This window comes from Quercus lobata, chromosome 11 (genome assembly GCF_001633185.2).
Source record: "Quercus lobata isolate SW786 chromosome 11, ValleyOak3.0 Primary Assembly, whole genome shotgun sequence".
Lineage (NCBI taxonomy): Eukaryota > Viridiplantae > Streptophyta > Magnoliopsida > Fagales > Fagaceae > Quercus > Quercus lobata.
Genome location: NC_044914.1, coordinates 11,145,056 through 11,165,146, shown reverse-complemented (window position 1 = coordinate 11,165,146; position 20,091 = coordinate 11,145,056). Strand labels below are relative to the sequence as shown.

General features: G+C 35.8%; 1 protein-coding gene across 1 annotated transcript; it reads right to left on the bottom strand.

Moving 5' to 3' along the window:
• Positions 1 to 5,764: 5,764 nt before the first annotated feature.
• On the bottom strand, positions 5,765 to 9,689 carry LOC115966386 (putative disease resistance protein RGA1). Its single transcript, XM_031085628.1, has 3 exons — positions 6,685 to 9,689; positions 6,293 to 6,387; positions 5,765 to 5,862 (listed from the first exon to the last, which is right to left on the bottom strand). Exons 1-3 carry the CDS (start codon positions 9,687 to 9,689, stop codon positions 5,765 to 5,767), a joined length of 3,198 nt encoding a protein of 1,065 aa, XP_030941488.1.
• Between the last annotated feature and the right edge of the window lie 10,402 nt (positions 9,690 to 20,091).

Here is a 20,091-nt window from a genome sequence, read left to right as displayed (position 1 = left end):
TTTTTAGGAATTTACAAACAGAGAAAATGGCAAATGAGAATGAAAGAAAGGAAAAAAAAAAATCACTGGAAGAAAAGTCACCTTTGGTATTAGATCCTCGAGGGATTAGATCAGGTCAATCGCAATTTCCTTTGGGGTTCTTCAGAGACAACTAGGAATGTCCATTGGGTTGGTTGGCAAAAGGTGGCAAGACCCAAAGATAAAGGAGGCCTTGGTTGCAAACTGCTAAGGGAAGAAATGTAGCCCTTCTTGCAAAACTTAATTGGAGGTTTAATAGTGAAAAAGAAGCCCCTTGGGCTAAGGTCCTAAGAGCTAAGTACTGTAATAACAAAAGATTAGCCTCTCCTAATGCTGATAGGCTTCCGTGCTCTCGAGTATGGGCAGCGATAAAGAAAGGTAGGGAAGTGTTCTATGCAGGCAGCATGTGGATGGTTGGTAGGGACAACAAGTTGAGCTTTTGGTATGGGAATTGGACTAAGAAAGGGCCTCTTCAACATCTCATTCAAGGCCCTCTAAACCGTGAAGAATCCAAGTGGGAAGTGAAAGAACTCATGACGGATACCGGGTGGGACTTAAATCAAATTTCCTTTGTGCTCCCTTTAGAGGTGAAACTCATGATCCAAGCAATTCCAATCCCTTTCACAGGTAGGGAAAGTGATAGTTTAGCATGGAGGTACAATCCTAGAGGTATTTTTGATCTTAGGAGTGCCTATAAACTTGTTAATGGGTCTGCCCAAGATTTTGCCTTTTTGGCTAAATGGATTGGGAAAGCCAATACATTACCTCGAATCAAGACCTTTATGTGGCAGTGTGCTCATAACAGCTTGGGGGTGAAGGGATGTCTTTTTAGAAGAGGAATGGGAATTGATAATACATGCCCTATTTGTCAAGATGAAGTAGAAACAGTGATGCATGCTCTTAGGGATTGTTCTTAGGCTAGATCAATTTGGAGGCAATTGGGTGTGCTGACTTCGAATCAAGAATTTTGGAGTCTAGAGTTGCAGGATTGGTTGGTTTATAATGGGAATCTGCCTCCTAATGGTACTGCTGGATCTTTGCCTTGGAAGATGATTTTTTCTTTTGCCTTATGGAATATATGGAAGTGTAGAAATGGGTGTGTGTTTAGAGGTAAAAGCCTGAACCCAAATTTAGCCGAGGTGATTGCAAACCAAGGGATGGAGTTTTTGTACTGTGCAGCATTGCCTAGGGACTTGACTCGTAGCATCATTAAGAGAGTTAGGTGGGAGAAGCCGCAGGCAGGTTGGAAAAAATTGAATACAAATGGAGCTTCTAAGGGCAATCTGGGTTTGGCAGGTTGTGGAGGCGTGGTTAGGGATGAGAATGGAAGATGGGTGGGTGGGTTCTCTAGGCATATAGGGGTGACTACCAGCTTTGAGGCTGAGTTTTGGGGGCTTCGGGAGGGCCTCATCATGTGCAGCAACTTACACATCCTTTTGTTAATTATTGAACTTGATGCTAAAGCTGCTATGGATGTTTTTCTGAATCCAAGCAATCAAAATAATGCTATTTCGCCAATTTTGAATGACTGTAGGGAGCTGTTGCTTCGGTTTCAGCAGGTCCAGTTTAGGCATTGTTTTCGCCAAGTCAATCATTGTGCATATGTATTAGCTAGGATGAGTACTGATCAGGATGCTGAGTTTATTTCTTTTAGTTGTCCGCTTGTGGACATTAGAAGTATGTTAGATGAGGATGCTGTTGGTATGTATGTGAACAGGGTCTGCCTTGTTTCTGATGTTCCTGGGTAGTTTTTTTTGAATGAAATCGTATTTTAACCAAAAAAAAAGACTTTCCAACTTATACATGTGTTTGTACTTATATCATGCAATGAATGCATTCTGTAGTTCAATTTAAGTTGTACTTTCTTCCCACCGGGGGAGAACATGGAGATATCTCTGCACATCACTCATGTCTTAATCATCAAGCCATCAAAGAAGAAAGAAATGAATGCATTGCATTTCATGATCATCAATTGATTAAAAAAATGTTATTAATGATTACATGTTTGCAACATAATGTGCATATCTTGCACTTGAATGCATAGCAAGTAACTCCCAGTCATTTGTAGCATCCGCCAATGTTTATGCAGCTTCATTAGAACAGAATGTTCAACAGTCATGGATTGTTTTTTTTTTTTCGTTCAAAATCCATAGCAGAAACTCCAGCATATTTGAGTGTATGATTTTTCTGTGAAGCTGAAATTACCTACAGTAATAGGATATAACTATATGAGAGTAATGATTATTAACCAAAGACTAAGTCTAGTTGATCACAAACTAGAATTCATAAGAGCATGAGAAGAAAAACTGAGAGAGAGAGAGAGAGAGATCAATGGTTTTGAATTAGCTTAAAAGCGTACCAGATGAACCAAAGCATAGGTACGTGTTCAAACAAATGAGAAGGACCATAAACCTAACATATAGGTGCCATAGTTGCACTCTTTTTCCATATCAAATACAAATAAACACTAGGTTTTTCCTATGCCTTAGTTGGTTTTGCATATGAGATGAACTGAAATCTTACTCATCAGAAGAAAATAGCATTGGAGTTTCTAAGAAGAATAGGATAAATGATTAATCACACACCTGATGGGCAGTTTCATTCCCTCTAAACTCCAGGATGTGAGCAATTTTTAGCAATCTTCCATGTTTCCTGCTGGCTTTCTTCTAAATGTTTTCATCGTGCGTCAAACTATTTCTGCATATTCAAATTGCAAATAAATTTTCCTGAACATCAGCAGCAAAAAGAAAAAAGAAAAAGGAAAAAGAAAGAAACTATAGCAGATGGTATGGCCATTTATCATCTATGTAAGCAAGACATGGATAATTTAGAATTTTTAGTGGTTGCAATCAAGTGACAATAAGATTCTCGTAATTATTATCTTGTTGGAACTCCAAACAGGCCTTCTTGTGATTCTAAGGCAATCTTGTCACTTGTGTCTATTTTTTTTTTTTTCTTCTTCCTTGCTATCTTGTTTGCATTGTTCTGCAGAGTTTTTAACCATATTTAGTTATTTTCTTTGTTATTATGAGGCATTCTATTTCAAAACTTTTTTAATCAGCGGAAATGAATTCCTGTACTTGAGCATACAAAAGCTTCAAATTTATGACTTTTTAATGTAATCTCTCTTGATGGTACAATCACAAACATACCCAAGACAACAGCTACTCAGCTTGTTATTCTTTGTAGTAAATTGAATCAACTACTAAAAGGCTTTGTTGTCCCATGAATCCAATGGCTTTGTTGACCAACCAGTACACATTCATAAGTTTTAGGATTACTAAAAGGGAAAAGCTTCAAATAAATAAATACAAGCTTTACAACCAGGGGCTTTACAAATATTGCTATCAAAAGAGCAACTGAAAAAAATGCATCAAATTGACACACATGGCCAACCTGTGGTAAGAAAAAATAAATAAACAATTGATTACCTTAGTAATATTCTGATATGAACAAAAGACTGATTTTGAGTGAGTATTAGCACCAAGCCGTGGTCCTCAATTATAACATCATTCTATCGAACATAATTTCAACCAAATAATAATAATAATAATAATAATAATAATAATAATAATAATAATAATAATAAAATGATGTAGTTTATGGAGCTTGTAATATCTGTAGTATCTTGTATGCAAAATTGAAGACTCAAAGTCATATGTGATTAACTAAATCTGCAAATAGGGAATAACAAGATAAGGATTCTCAATGTGACTCTTAGGAGGAAAGATATTTCAACATAAGGATTGAGATAATTAACACTCACTTTTTTCCTTGTTGATGAAGAAACACCAACTCTTAAACTTGTCTATTTTGGTATCTCATACCTGCAAAAAAATAAATAAAAAATAAAAAATAAAAAAGGAGAAACTTACCAGTAATTAAGCTAAAGGAAAGAAGAGAAGGTCGGCAATTTAATTAACACAAAAAAAGTGTGTATTTTAAAGGGGATGTATAAATCTTTAGGAATTATGAAGTGGATGATCCTTAGGGAAATCTGAATTTGAGCAGTCTTAGAATAGTCCCCACATAATCACACCTGACATCATGATGTCAAGTAAGAAAAAGAACATTCTAAAATGTTTCCTTCACATGAATTTTGGTTTCTCCAATTCCAAACAATAAGTTATTTCAATTCACTGGGATTTAAAAAAAAAAAAAAAAAATTAATGCGTAGTGTGGAATCCATCCAAAATCTAGTGCATTTCTAAACTCAAAAATTTCAAGCTGAGCTGTTAATCCAAGTTTAGCTACAGAACAATCATTTTACAGGCATAGAAACCAAAATATTGCCATTACCCAATCTGTTCAAGGGATGGTTTGAGCTTCACTTCACATGATATGAGGTTTAGGATTTTCTTTTAAGCCTAAATTGCTTGGGCAATCCTCCCTTGTTTACCTTTGACTTCTATTCATTTCATTTTAGTGTGCTTATAAATTCTTCATATGGAATCGCAAATAGTTGCATAAATCATTAGCATTGAAGATGATAAAAGAAGTTCTTTTTTTAAGGTTCTATGATTACTAAAAAAAAATGATATGCAGAAGTATATGCCCAAGCAGTGTTAAAACAAGCACCATTTTGATCCCAAAATTGGAATATTTTGGACATGAGAAATCATATGCCAGTCATCGCAAGTGCTTTTTTTTTTTCAAAAAAAAAAATAAATAAATAAAAAGAAGGGAACCATCACTTTGTTGTTGACAATTGCAGAGCCTAAAAGTTGAGCACCAACTATGAGGCCCAGGATTTTTTAGGCTTCAATTGCTTCTGTAAGTGGCTTAATTGAGCTGTTTTCTATTTTCAGAGCCCAAAATTTAAGAAGCAAAACGAAGGGAAGGGGTTTACTAAATGTGCTGTGAATACCAAAACCCAAAGATAAAGAAGGCATTTCAGATTGATTTATGATATTGGACTAAAAGTAGAAATAAGTGTTTTGAGAGTTGAATAAGGAAAGAGTCATCCACATTCATCCCTAGAGTCTTTAGTTGAATGCAGAAGCTAAATTCCTAAATAACTTTTAAAAAGTGTCCATTTAAATAATTAATGTTAAATAAAAAAAATATGATTTACCAATTTTCCCAAAAATAATGTGGGGCGTTTCTTTACTTTAGCGTGGAAGATAAGGAGCCGACATAATGAAATAGTAGTAGGTGCGACATAAAAGGAGGCCCAAAACTGAAAACCCAAGCACCCCACAAAAACCCAGTACCCACCATGGGTGATGGGATCTCCAACTCAACAATAAACATCGCAGCCATGAAAGGCTTGCTGTAATCCTCAATTCCCAACCATCTCCTAAAATTCTTTTCATTAAAAAGATTCGACCAGTTCTTATAGATGAATTGCATGATTTACATCTACAATGGTCAATGAATATGAATGCCCAATTAATACAACTTCTAGACTCACACACATGGCAAGAAATGCAAAACAAGTGCTGTTGCATTTTAAGACATCACAAACATAGAAAATACAAATCTTAGCAGATAGAGAATAAATTAGCAACTTTAGCTATCTAAATTAAAAAAAAGGGGGGGGGGTGTGGGTGGAAATTCTAAAAACTAAATAATGATATGCAAATCTGGACAGTTATTCCCTTTGCTTATGATATATTAGTCAAAGGACCCTAACTGAGTAATTGCCTATGAAGCATTTCAATAAATGTTAGGTGATTAAATATGCATCAAGTGAGTGTAAACTCATCTATATAATGAAGCCATACAAAATTACACACTAAAGGTGTCAGAAGTGATTGTCAGCCAACCAAGTAAATCCAGCAGCGAGAGCTTGTTTTCCATGTCTGAACTCTGCTTTATCGTCAATGGCAGCTTTCTTTGATGCTGCCAACCGCATTTGTGTATGGCATACCAGAGTTAGCCAAATACTGCTCAGCCTTTCTCTTCCACAACCATTCTACCAAACAAAACTTTTAGAATTTAGAGACAAAAAAGAGAGATAGAATAAGATGATGTAGAATATGGAACTTATAATATTTGTAGTATCTTGCATGAAAAATTGGAGGAAAAAGTCATATATGATTAACTAAATCTGCAAATGGGTATAACATTATAACAAGATAAGGATTGAGTTGGGAATTAGTGGGAACGTTGGTTTTGCTGGAATTTGAGTTTTTTCAAAGTTATTTTATGCAGGACAAAGCAAAGATTTCAAAGCTTAAGAATCAAAACGAAGGGAAGGTATTCCTTTAGGTTTGTAAAAGCTATATTGAAGCTAAAAATTGTAAAACTTGAAAGTAAGGGAGAAGATTACCTGAGAACTTGCACTTCATCTGCTCCCAACTCAAGGATGTAAGCAATTTTGGACCACCCTCCCCTGTTTCGCCTTGTGCTTGGGAAATTATGCATCTGGAATTGCAAATAAATTGCCCAATATCATAATTGAATAAAATAGAGAAGTTAAAAAAAATAAATAAATAAAATCGAGAAATGACACACTGAAGAACGTACCTGAGGAAGTGTATTCCGTAGTTGAACTTTTCTCAAATTAAGCAACCTTTTCAACGTAAGGAAAGTTTTGGGATGTGAGAAATATTAGTCCAATCCTCCTCAATTTCCTTATAGCATTTTTGCTCTAAGTGGGGGACATTTGAAGATTTCCAGAGTGTGTAAAGAGGTGAGGTGACTCATCTTTCGGGAAGTGACATTAGATTGGGACACCCCAAAATCTCTAATTCCTCAAGAGAAGTTAGATTTTTAGACCACTCCACTGGCAGAGACTCCAAGTCTTGCATCATCCACAAACGCAATTGCTTTAATTTGGAGAGAGGAGGAGAGAAGGAGGAGGAAGAGGAAGATGATAGAAATGAAGAAGTCCCTCCCGTTGTATTCATCGTCATCGCAATTGTCTGTTGCAATGGCTTAAAGCTGGTCCTTGTCAACTCAAGTCCTTCTTCAAGATTTGGAAATAGCGGCATGCAAGTCATCTTTGGGCAACCCCATAAACAAAAATAAGAAAGACGCGGAAAGGATGGCAAGGGTATGTGTTGCTGATGGTGATTACTTGATGATGTTGATGTTCTCATTGCCGCATTGCCATTATCCACAATATCTGTCCTCCACCATCCTTTTAGATTAGGGCAATAATAAATTTTGAGCGTCACAAGGGATGGGAAAAACTTTGACGGTGATGCTAGTGAAGCAAAGATCTCATCAGTGATATCTCGGTCTGTCATGTACTCCAAACCATCCATTTCATCAATAATTAGTTTTTGGAGATATGGGAGTTGATATAACGGTGGCAAATATTGGCAATTCTTACAATTGGATATAAATAATTTAACAAGATTTGTGAGTAAAGAAAGCCAACTTGAAAATCTCACACCCCTGTAACCATTCAATACCAAAGATTTTAGATTTTGATGTGGTTGGAGGCCATCCATGGAATTTTCATCATCATGGGCATCTACAGCATCATCACCCTCCAGGTTCCATCTTAATTCCAACTCACTAAGATGTTCTTTCTCTTTCAAATTTGCAGCCTTGAATTCTGAGGTGGTATCTTTCACCCATGCCAAATTTATAATCTCTATTTTTCCTCTCAGGTTGTTGAGCTTGTTCAATTCTACTAGTCCATCGCAATGCTTTGAAGAACCTACAGGGTCCTTACTTACAACAAATAAGGTTAATGTTTGAAGAGAAGTCAATTGCCCTAATCCACTTGGCATATGAGTCAAATTCTCACAACCACTTATGTCAAGGTGCTTGAGATTGACCAATTTTTTAATGTCTATTGGTAACTCCCTAAGGTTTTCACACATGGAGAGCTTTAATGTTTGCAAATTCACCAATTTAGTAATAAAACCAGGGAGAACCTCAAGATCATTAAAAGAAAAATCAAGGTACTTCAAATACATCAAATTACCTATGATATTAGGCAATGTCTTCAATTTTAAACCATGTAGGTCTAATGCATGCAAATATCTAAAATTAGAAATAAGTGTTTTGAGAGTTGATTCTTCCTTTGTTCCCTGATCATAGTTCCAATTATGGTATGCCAAAATGAATGTTCGTATCTTATTTGCTTTAATCAATGTGCTTAAATTCTCCGCAAAGAATGAAACCTTGTAATATGGAAAAGATAGATGACGAACTTTTTCATTGACATTTTTTGCATTAGAATCAACCAATGCACATTCAATTCTTGATACTAATTGTGCAAGATCATGAATTAAATCATGCATTTTAAACTTCATATTCATGCCTTCATCTTCTTCTGCTTCTTGGAAAAAGGATCTCCAAATTAGATCCATGAAGTACTCATTGGCAACATCCTCTAATTGTAAGTTTTCCTCTGGTGATTGAATAAATCCCTGTGCTATCCATAGTTGTATCAATGTCAGCTTATCAATCAAATAATCTTTGGGAAATAGTGAACAATATGCAAAACAACACTTCAAATGTGATGGAAGATGATCATAACTCATTTTTAGAACTGGTAAAACACCATTCTTTGATTGAGTTACATTTGTAAGTTCATTATTTTTTATATATGACCATTCATCTTTTGTGTTTTTGAAGTATAAGACCCTCCCAATTGTCTTTATAGCAAGAGGCACTCCTTGGCAATTTTCTACAATTTCCATTCCAATTGCTTCAAGGTTAGGATCAACAGTCTCTTGCTCTTTTTTAAATGCCATTTGCTTCAATAATAACCAAGATTGACTCTTTGATAGGCCTTCTAAAAAATATGGTGAGATTGTGCTAGTAATTTCCGCAACCAGTTTGGTCCTAGTAGTTACCACCACCTTACTTCCTTTTGCACCACCCATTAAAAGTCTTTTCAATTCACACCAACTTTCCTTATCTTCATTCCAAACATCATCCAATATAAGTAGGTACTTCTTTTGGTTGAGATTTTGGCGAAGTTTATTTTGCAATTGATCCATTTCAAAGTTTTCAGGTTTTTTATCAATTGCAGATGCAATGATCTTTTCAACAATTATTTTTAATTCAAAGATGTCGGAGACACACACCCACATCTTCAACTCAAAATAAGTTTTGACTTTCTCATCATTGTACACATATTGGGCGAGTGTGGTCTTCCCCAGGCCACCGATTCCCACTATGGATATGAACGAAACGTTCTCTTCCACATCAAAGTCCAATAACAGATCAATGATGGCCTTCTTATCCCCTTCTCTCCCGATAACTTCTTCTTCGGTTACAAATGAGTGGGTTTGGTCCCTACCCCTAGTCACAACCCGTGTCTCTAAAGGATGACCTACCAACTGGAAGTTGTTTCTATCATTTGCTATATCATTAAGTCTCTCTCTCATAGCCTTAATTTTGTGAGCCATCTTAAGACCAAAAGCAAGTTGGTTTGAACTCGAAAAGAAAATGCGTACCTTCCTTGCCATTTTAGTACCACCCATCACGCTTTGCCGCAATACATGAGTGGAGAACTCACACAACAAGTCATCCACATCAAAAAATGCATCTCTGAGGTTCATGAGCCAGTCCCTGACTTGACGATTACTGACCTGCATCTCCTCTGCATCCTCGAGAACAGCTTGAATAGTGGAAACTGTGTTTGACATTTTTTCGAGCTCATCTTTCATACCCCAGATGGATCCAATCTCTTGGAAGGTCGAGGAACCCAACCTTTCGATGATTGTCCTCGCAACGCCATAAAGGATTGCATCAGCCATTGCTTTTTGTGGATGAAAGAAAACACTGAAAGAAAGATGAGAAAGCTGAAAGCAAGGATGAAATGTGGGAGAAGGAATATTAAAGTAAATACTACGGAGACGTTGACCAGTTTGTTTGTTTTTTTTTTTTTTTTTTTTTTTTTTTTGAGAAACGACCGGTTTTTTTAATATACTAATTACAGACCCGCGCGTTGCGCGTGATTATTTTTTATGGTGATCTCATTATTATTATTAAGTAATTTGAACTAATTTAATGAAAAGTAATGCATTTCATAATCATATTTATCACAAAATAATTTTTTATTATTGTAGAATTGTTTTATTTAAAATTTGAAACCTTAATTCTACCATAGTTGGTTGATTAATTTTTACATCTCTAAGTCAATTAAATACGTTTTGCATGCTACATGTAAACCTTCTTTTCCATAAGGGTTGAAATAATGTGTGTAATATTTTTTTTCTATGGAAGTTAAAAAGAATAAAATTCACCTTGTCTTGATGTTTTCTAAAAATTAAACTTGGAGATTCTCTTTCAATAATTGTGAAAATTCCAAGCAATAATTCAGAAGGTAATACATGTTACATGTTCATGCTTTGATTGTGTAATTGTATGATTGATTTGGGTTGTAATTTATAAGTTGAATATGGTGGTGTATATCCAAAAGGGCCTAACTATGTTATTTAGGATATTAAAAATAGTGTTGTGTGTGATTTATAGAGTAGCAACGGTTGTAGTAATTAAAAATTGGTTTTTCACTGTCTTTTAAGTTAATAAAAACCTTACATCTACTTTTTTTTTTTCAAAAAACCTTTACATATTTTTTTAACGTGAATCTTGACGTATACCTTAATAAGTAAACCCCATACATTTCATTTTCTTAGATGCATAAAAAAAAAAAAGACATATATTCCATAATAATAGTGGCCAATGAGTTTTTTTATGTTCTCATTTATAACGTTTCTTACTATTATCATATTTTACTGGCTGTTGATTTTCATAATAGAGGCATTAAATGAGAGTTAAATTCTTCGAACCTTTCATTAGATTTTAAAAGTCATGGTGTGTGAAGAATATAAGCATTTAAGGACTTTTTTTTATGTTTTATTATTTTTAAATAATGTTAAATGAAATGTCAAAAAAAAAAAAGATTTTGAAAATTTTCATATTTATTTCTTATATATTTCTATTATTACTAAAGAACGTTTTCCTTTTAGTTTTGATAATAAATATGATTTTCTAGATTAAAGTTTGATTAGTTTCAAGCTTAAATTTTGTATGATTTTATTTAATTGTTGATTATATGATTTAATTAAGTGAATTTAACGATTTATTTATTTGCATTGTAAAGTTTATAATAACATTCGTAGGGTCATCTTTAATTAATTTTTTACTCCTTTAGCCGTCGGTCTCTTTGTTTTCCAATTAACGGTTACTAATTAATTTATTTAATTGACGTTTGATTTCTTTTACTAATCTCTTTCTCTCACTCTTTGTTAACATCCTATTGTTTTCCCAAATTTGATGATAATTCTAATGTACTAAATATGCATATTGTAACGTTTATTTTTATTTTTATTTTACTCCATTTTGCTGCCATGAAGTTAGTACATCCATAACTATTAGTTTATTATTTTATGATATGTTTGGTTTGATATTATTATTATTATTATTATTATAAATTTAGTGTTTCTAAAATAGCATGTGTTTTGTATTCTCTTTTTCTATTAATGCATTGTAACATTTTATGGGAATACTTTATAATCAAATTGTTTATTCTTTTGTTTTTTTTTTAAATTGAGTGTTTCTAATTATTATTATTATTATTATTATTATTATTATTATTATTATTATAAATTTAGTGTTTCTAAAATAGCATGTATTTTGTATTCTCTTTTTCTATTAATGCATTGTAACGTTTTGTGGGAATACCTTATAAGAAAATTGTTTATTCTTTTGTTTTTTTTAAATTGAGTGTTTCTAAATTGATATTTGTTTTGGATTTCATTTTTCCATTGATGCATTGTAACATTTCATGGGAAGACTTTATAAGAAAAATTTTTATTTATTGAATAAAATATTATACGTTTAATTTTTAAAAAAAAATGAGACAAAATATAAATAGTTATGATATGGAGGATGTTGCTAAATTTAAATGTTGAATAAAATAAGATGAGAATAAAATAATAAAAATGAAATGTATAGCAATAAACACCATATTATATTAGTTATGCTAGGTAATAAAATAATATTAAATTTTTATATACTATCTTTATAATGCAATAATATAACATTTAACAATCAATGAGAATAAAAAAGATAACAACATAAAATATAAAACTAAATCGTATCAAGCTCGATTACCTGTCAATTCCAATTTTAGCAAACTAACTTCTAGTAGTCTAAAACTGATTTCTACGATGCATTTGGTGGAACTTTCAATACTGCATCAGTTTGTTTTGATGGTCAACCTGTTACACTAAAATTAAAAAATATATATATATACCAAAAATTGAAGGAAAATATATATATATATATAGAGAGAGAGAGAGAGCGAGAGAGAGCGAGAGAGAGAGAGAGAGAGAGAGAGAGGCTTTTGTGTGTGGAAAAATAGAAATTATGCATGGAATAAGAGAGAGAATGACAATTTTATAGCATGAGGATAAGAATAAGAAGAATAAAAAATAAAGGAAGATATAAAGATAGAATAATATTAATATTGAGAGTAGTGGGGATATGAAAAGTTGAAATGGAATGAGAAAGGTTGAAGAAAGTTAAGGTAGAGAGTAGTGGGGATATGAAAAGTTAAAATGGAATTGAAAATTTAATAATAAATAAGAATAATTAAAAATAAGATAAATTAAATATGATATTTTGATTGTAATATAATAAAGTTTTTAATTCACTTTAAATGTTAAAAAATTGTATAAAAAAATTGGAAAAAAATTGATAATGACATGGCTGCTAACGTGGCTTAATGGGAGCGTAGCAACATTAAATGCTATGTTTCAATTTTTAGTAATATATTGATTTGCCTTTACAATGACGAGTCCGCGTGAAGAATAAAGAAATAGATTATAAAGACTTGGCAATGGTTGTGAGAGACTTTTTTTTTTGGCTAAACTTCAATGTCATTCAAACGAAAAAGAAGAAACTATAGCATGGGAGTCTACCACACAAGCAAAGAGGATCACCTCAGGTGGATTCTCCTTGTTAAAAAACAAAGGAAAAGTAGAATTTAAAGCTATTTTTGCAGCATTATGTGCTGCAAAATTACAAGACCTATGGGCCTAAACAAAAGAGCAACTAAGAAAAACTGATGCAGAGTTTAGGATATTAACAATAACATTGCTGATGGTCCAATTAGGCACAGAAGGATTGTCAGACAGTGAATCCATACACAACTTGGAATCGCTCTCGATGATTACTTGATTCCACCCTTCAATAGAGGCTAGGTTGACTGCCCATTGGATTGCACTTGCTTCCGCTTGGATGGGGGTGTAGCTATGGTGAGGTTTAGCCCAAACTTTGATCACCTCGCCGAGGGAGTTCCTTGCTACTACTGCTAAAGTAGTTCTTGATGGTCCAGTTGCAGCATCCACATTTAGCTTTATAAACCCAGTCAAGGGTGGCTTCCAAACTTGGGATGAAGGTGCGCAGTGAGCTTTGTTGGCTACCTAGATTACAGTACAGAACTCTATGATTCTGCTTTGAATCCGCAAGCAGGCTTCACGGATGTTAACTTTCTCGCCTTGGAAAATAGCTCTGTTTCTTAAATTCCAAATTCCATCTATCACAAAGGTCATAGCTGAAGAAACATACCAGCTTTCTACGTCTGAGGTGGTGGTGGAAGGAGGGGGTGCAAGGATGAGCTTGATTATGTCACCACTGCTTTGTACATTCTAAGAATCAGTTCTGAAACCCCAGCAAGACTCGAACCAAACAGCTTTGGCAATTGGACAAGTGAAAAACAAGTGGTAGATGGACTCAACCTCATTGCCGCACAAAGCACAAGAGGAGTTAAATGTTTCAAACCTTTGGTTCAAGATGTCTTTGGTTGGTAAAGAGTTTGTCGCCATCCTCCATAGTAAAGTTCTAATTCTTTCCGTGGTTTTGATTTTCGATAAGCCTTTCCATTGAGCCTCATTCAAAGGGGTGGTAATACTAAAATTGTGGTTGACTTTGTAAACTAACTTCACAGAGAAAGCTCCCTTAGCATCTGGAATCCATATCAATTTATCTGGTCTGCGCCTTTGTGGAATAGGGAGAGCTAGAATTGCTTGTGCCGAGGCTGGCTCAAAGATTTCATTGATTAACCCAACTTTCCAGTTATTAGTGGTGTTGTCAATGAGCAAGGAAACCATCATAGGACAATATGTATACACAGCCTATTGAGGTTTGGGACTGAAGTTCTGAAGCCACGGAACCCAAGGGTCTCACCAAACATCAATGGTAGCTCCATCTCCAATTAGGTAGCACACCCCCTTAATGATCAGATTTTTTGCACCCTCAATGGCCCTCCAAACAGGTGAAGCTTTTGAAGGGGGGTCATCATGTAACCAACTATGCCGAACTTTGTACTTAGCTCTTAGAATGGACATACATAAACTATCCCTCTTTTGAAGCTATCATCCATGCTAATTTAGCTAGTAGAACATCATTGAACTCCTTTGCCTTTCTAAATCCCAAGCCACCTTTGTAATTTGGCTTGCATAAGTTATCCCAGGCTATTATAGCTAGGTAAGGGCCATTTTAGGATTTTGGTTTCCACCAAAATCTACGGGATAAGGCATCTAGCTTATCACAAACACTTGAGGGTATTTTGAAGGAGGACATGGCATAGTTTGGAATGGCTTGTGCAACAGACTTTATAAGAGTGGTTCTCCCTGCCCTCGATAGCGTTCTGCTTCTCCAACCTATGAGCTTGGATTCAAGCCTGTCTACCAAGTATTTGAAATCCTTGGATGGGGATTTGGAAAGGAAGAGGGGTGCACCTAGGTAGACAGAATCATGCTTAAGCTTTTTCATCTCAAGGATGTGCTTGATGGATCTTTGGGACGGTAGAGGTGTGTGTTTTGAGAAAAAAACTCCAGATTTTGCCTTATTGAAGCTTTGGCCAGACTACTTGCAATATTTGTCTATACACTCCATAATGGTTCTAGCATTCCTCCTGGTGGCCTTAGAAAACAAGACAATATCGTCTGCATACATGACATGCGCGATTGCCGGGGCATTAATACTTGCTTTTACACCATCTAGATTCTTGATGGCAAGCTGATGGTCAATAATTCTGGATAGAATCTCCTGGTTGATAATGAAAAGGTAGGGGGAGAGGGGGTCACCCTGTCTTAACCCTCTTGTTGGCTTGAATTGAGTTGATTTTCCACCATTCACCAACACTTCGAAAGAAACCGAGGAAACACACCCCAGAATCTAGCTAACAAACATATCACAGAACCCAAACTTTGATAAAACTGATTTGAGAAAATCCCAATTGACCTTGTCATAAGCCTTTGGAGATCAAGCTTGATAGTCATTTGCCCTGTTTTAATCTTTCTAGTTTTGAAACTATGGATTAGCTCATGAACAATCACTTGATTCTCTGCAATCCATCTATCCGGTATGAACGCAGATTGGGTTGGAGAGATTAACTTAGGCAAAAGGGATCTGATCCTGGAGACTAGAATCTTGGAAATAACCTTGTAAACCACATTACATAAACTAATGGGACGATAATTATTGAAGGTTAAAGGAGCTGTTACCTTTGGAATGAGGACAATGAGAGAACTGTTAATCTCCTTAGGCATGGAACCACATCTAAAGAAAGAAATGATAGCTTGGGTAAGGTTCTCTCCTACAATAGGCCAATAAGTTTTGTAGAAAGCCACTGGAAAGCCGTCTGGACCAGGGGCTTTGAGGTCTTGCATCATGAACAAAGTGGCTCTAATGTCCTCAGGGGTAGGGATGGCACATAACCTCTCATTATCCTCTTCTGATATAGAAGGATGAATGAGGCCCTCAAGATGATCCGGGAAATCCACTTCTTCTTCTGAGAAGAGCTCCTTGAATTTGTCAAAGAAGAAATGTCTGATATTTCTAGAACCATTAATCCAAGTCCCATCATCGGCCTTGATAGCATCAATATTGTTATGTCTCCTCCGGATAATGGTTGACAAGTGAAAGAAAGAAGAGTTTTTATCTCCTACCTTGAGCCAGAGCTCCCTTGACTTTTGTCTCCAAAGACTTTCACTACGAACAAGCCACTCAGATAATTCAGTTTGAAGATTGGTCTCAATTCTACCCATATACTCAGAAGGATTCAAACCTTGGACATTTGTGATTTTTTGTAGCAGGTCATTGATTATTGATTGATAATGCCTAAAGACCTCCTTGTTCCAACTGCGTAAAGCTTTCCGAGTTGCCTTATGTTTCTTACATAGCTTGGTAAACTCAGATCCTCTAACGTTCTTCGACCAAGCATTCTCAACAACCGAGTAGCAATTTGGGTCTCTGATCCAAGCTGCAATGAAACGGAAAGATCTATGGGCAAAGGAGTCTGACGGGCATGTGTCAAGCAGGAGGGGGGTATGGTCTGAATTAACTACACCTAGGTGGGTGATGTTTGCATTTGGGAATGCTAACCTCCAAGAAATGCTTGCAATCCCCCTGTCTAATCTCTGCTTCATTGCTGCACTCCCCTATTTGCCTTTTTCCTAGGTAAATTTATTGCCTGATGACCCTAAATCAATAGCTCCGAACTCAAACATCAGGTCTTTTAGATGATTCACAGCGAATGAGCTACCCCTGCTGCCACCAACCCTTTCATCCTGATGTAAGGTGTAGTTGAAATCGCCCATACATATCCATGGGCATGAAAAGGATTCCAGTAGAGCTGAAAGGTTTCCCCAAGCTTTGGCCTTCTTTGCTGGGTAGGTTGGACCGTAGAACCCCACTAACACCCATTTACACAAATTGTCAGATACCTGAACAGCAATCAAATTCTTATTGTACTCCAACACTTCCACAATATCATTATCTCACCACATCATACAAAGACCCCCTGCGGATCCTTTTGTTTCTATGACTTGCCTAAACCTAAACCCCAGGGAGTTCATCACAAACTCCATACGCTCATCAGATGCTTTCGTCTCACAAAGAAAAACAAAATTGGGCATGGAGCCTCTTATTTGAGCCCTCGGACTGTCGAGGCGTTGTAGATGCCTTGATAGTTCCAGCTTAGGGCCCTTATGGTGAAGGTGAGGGCATGATAAGGCCCGCCTCCTCGGCCGTTTGATCAGAGAGAGAGTTTGAATCATTACCATGATGGGTAGTGCTAGAACTTTGGTAGTGTCGACTATTGCGTGCTCTAGCCTTCAACAGTACACCTTGGACTTTCAAGGAATGGGTTTGTTTAGAGGATTCACAAGCTTGCTTTACTTTCTTGGTGAAGATTAGAAGTTCATCATTGGAGGTTTTCCTTTTTTGGGATGGTGTTTGGGTTGTGGGGCTAAGGTTAATATTGTGTGGGTTAGACTCCTTGGTAAGGTTTGGCTGCAATGAGGAAGGAGGGTGCAAAACTACTGAGTCAGAGCTAATAATAGGCTTAAGTGTGTTTAAGGTATCAGAGTTTTTGGGTAGAGAAGCTCGGGCTAGGAGTAAGAGGGCTGGAACGTCTACGGGGTTTTGAGTGGACCCAAGGTTAGCAGCTGGAGGCGTGATATTGTTGGGGCCCATGTCGTGTTGTGCCAATCCCATGCTTTTTTGCTCTTGGCTGTATTCGGTCTAGGTGTTTGTCTGTGGTGTACTGAGCAGGGATAGTGGACATGTGTCTTGGGGTACACTGTTCAGAGGTAGTGGAGGCGTGGGACTGAGCTAAGGAGCGTCCTGGATTGAATGGGAATTGTCAATGTCACCAGATGCGTGAATGTATGATGGATAGCTCAGCTCCGCTTCTAGCTCTGATTGAGGATTGCTAGATTTTTGGTAAGCTCAAGTGGGGATGTGGTCATTCTCTGGTCTGAGCCATGAGCCAGCTGCGAAGAACGTAACACCATGGGGATTTTGGAGGTAGAAAGTGTCCCCTTGACATAGCTTCTCTTCATGTCCGATTATGTCACATTTGTAATATATCTCAGAAATTTTTTCGTACTTCAGGCTTGTCCACAAATCATTTAGGTTTAGGCGGGGAAGAAAAACTCCAGGAAGGAGAGGTTTGGTGTAGTCAACCTCAATCCTTATTCGAGAATATCTTCTCCATTCTCCCCCTCCGTCGCCGGTGACATCGAGCTCGACAACATTGCCTATTTTGGCTCCAATATTCCTGAGGTTTTCTTCGGATTGCCACAGTGAAGGAAGGCCATGGATTTGGACCCATATGGTTGATGAAATGAACTCTATTTCTCGCCAAGATAGTTTTGGATCCCATCTTTTAAGAAAATGAGATGGCCTCCTTTAATGGACCAAGGTCTTCTGTGGAAGACTTTGTTGACATCTGCTTCATGTTGGAATCGGAACAAGAACAGATTGTTTTCCAACCAAGATACTTCTAAGGGGAACATAGGTTTCCATGCTTTTAGAACAACATCTCTCACAGAACTGAGACCGATAGACTTGGAGGAGATGATTTTTCCAATTAAGGTCAGATTAGAGTTTGTGGGAGGGGTTTGGTTTGGAGGGAGCTCAAGGTGTATATCCTTAAAGGAACAGAGTTTGGTGCGGTTAACCAGGTCTGTGACTTCCATAATGGTAAGCTTTTGGAAAGAATGCGGGTATGGAGGGAGGGAAAGAAGGTAGGTAGGTAGGTGAAAAGCTTAACTCAGGTTATGGGTTATGGTAAAGAGGTGCTACCAGAGCACGGAAGAGGAAAACTCTAATGCTTTATGGTAAAGAGGTGCTACACAGAGCACGGAACCTTTTGGAGATGTGTTTACAGATTACGGTTGTGAGAGACTTGGTTTAAAGAACTGTATAGAACTATATAGTATATATTGACTTATTGAGATTTGTTTATGGTTTCATGTGAGCAACCATATTTAGGCTATTCTGACTTTTAATATTTTGATTAATTCTCTAAAATAGTTTGCCTCCAAAATACACCAACCATTAAATTTTTTTTTTTTTGATACCCAAGACATCTTCCTGGAATTGATTTTTTTTTTTGTACGTAACATTTATTTTATTTTTTGTTAGTATGTAATTGGAATTTGATGTTTTCTTTCTCTCTTTTTTTTTTTACCTGCACTCTTATTATGCCTTTGATGTGTTTGGAAGATTATTTGAATTAATTCGAAACTTTCAGTGTTTTTTAGTAATCTCACCTATTATCAATTTTAAATTCTAATCATGATTTGACAAAATCATGGTGGTGAAATTGAATTGTGATACTATTATAATATGAGATGAGTTCAAGTTACACTTGATGTAACTTCACAAGAGTTCCGTCTTTTTTGGACCATTGATTTGTATTAGATCTAAGGGTGAAAAAAACACTCATAATCATGTATTTTTTTGTTCCTTAGAAATTAGTAACTAAATCAATAACTCTTCTTATTAAAAATTATAAAATAAAAACGAGCATTAACTCTGCTCTCCATCATCATCATGTCTTGCATACAGAGAGGAAAGGAATTTCAACCGATAGATCACATATTAATTTGGTGCGCCTATGTTGTCAGAATCATATTTGTATATGAATCCCCATTCAAAAAAAAAAAAATTGTATATGAATCTTCGGTTTTATGACTTTTTTTAGTTTCTTGTCTAACTGGAAGTTCCAATGCTGTCAAAATTATATTTGTTATTATTAAAAAAAAAAAAAAAAACAGTTTTGATTGTGATTTAGCCTTTTCTTTTTAAATTTTTAAAATTTAATTTTTATGTTTAGCATCTATTTTCATTTAATACCCTTGCGCATTTTTGGTTTTGTCTTTTCATTTGCTATAAGTGTTTATGGAATGTGTGAGGGAAAATGTTGAGGTTCAAGTCTCCAAGAGGGAGGTTTTACACATATATACACTTAGATTAGGTTATAGTAAAATTCCTATCATATAAAAAAAAAAAAATTACCTTAGATTCATGAACCGAATGGTTCAAGTCACATGAACAATCCCACGTGATATAATGATTTTGTTCATTTAATCATTTTTGGTGAGAGCAGCAAAAAGCGTTTCTTGTGAATGACATGTTTTATGACAGATTCTATCATGGTCTTCCTTTTCTTGGCTTTTCACCACAGAATAGTGTAGAGTTAACGACTTATTTACTAAAAATGAACAAAGCAATCAAACACTCTAGACATAAAATAATAATAAAAATTTCACTTGTTTCCTGAACTCGCCCTTAATTTACATTGTTGAGGGTGAATGTACATAAAACACAAGACCATGTGAAAGAGGGAGAGAAGAT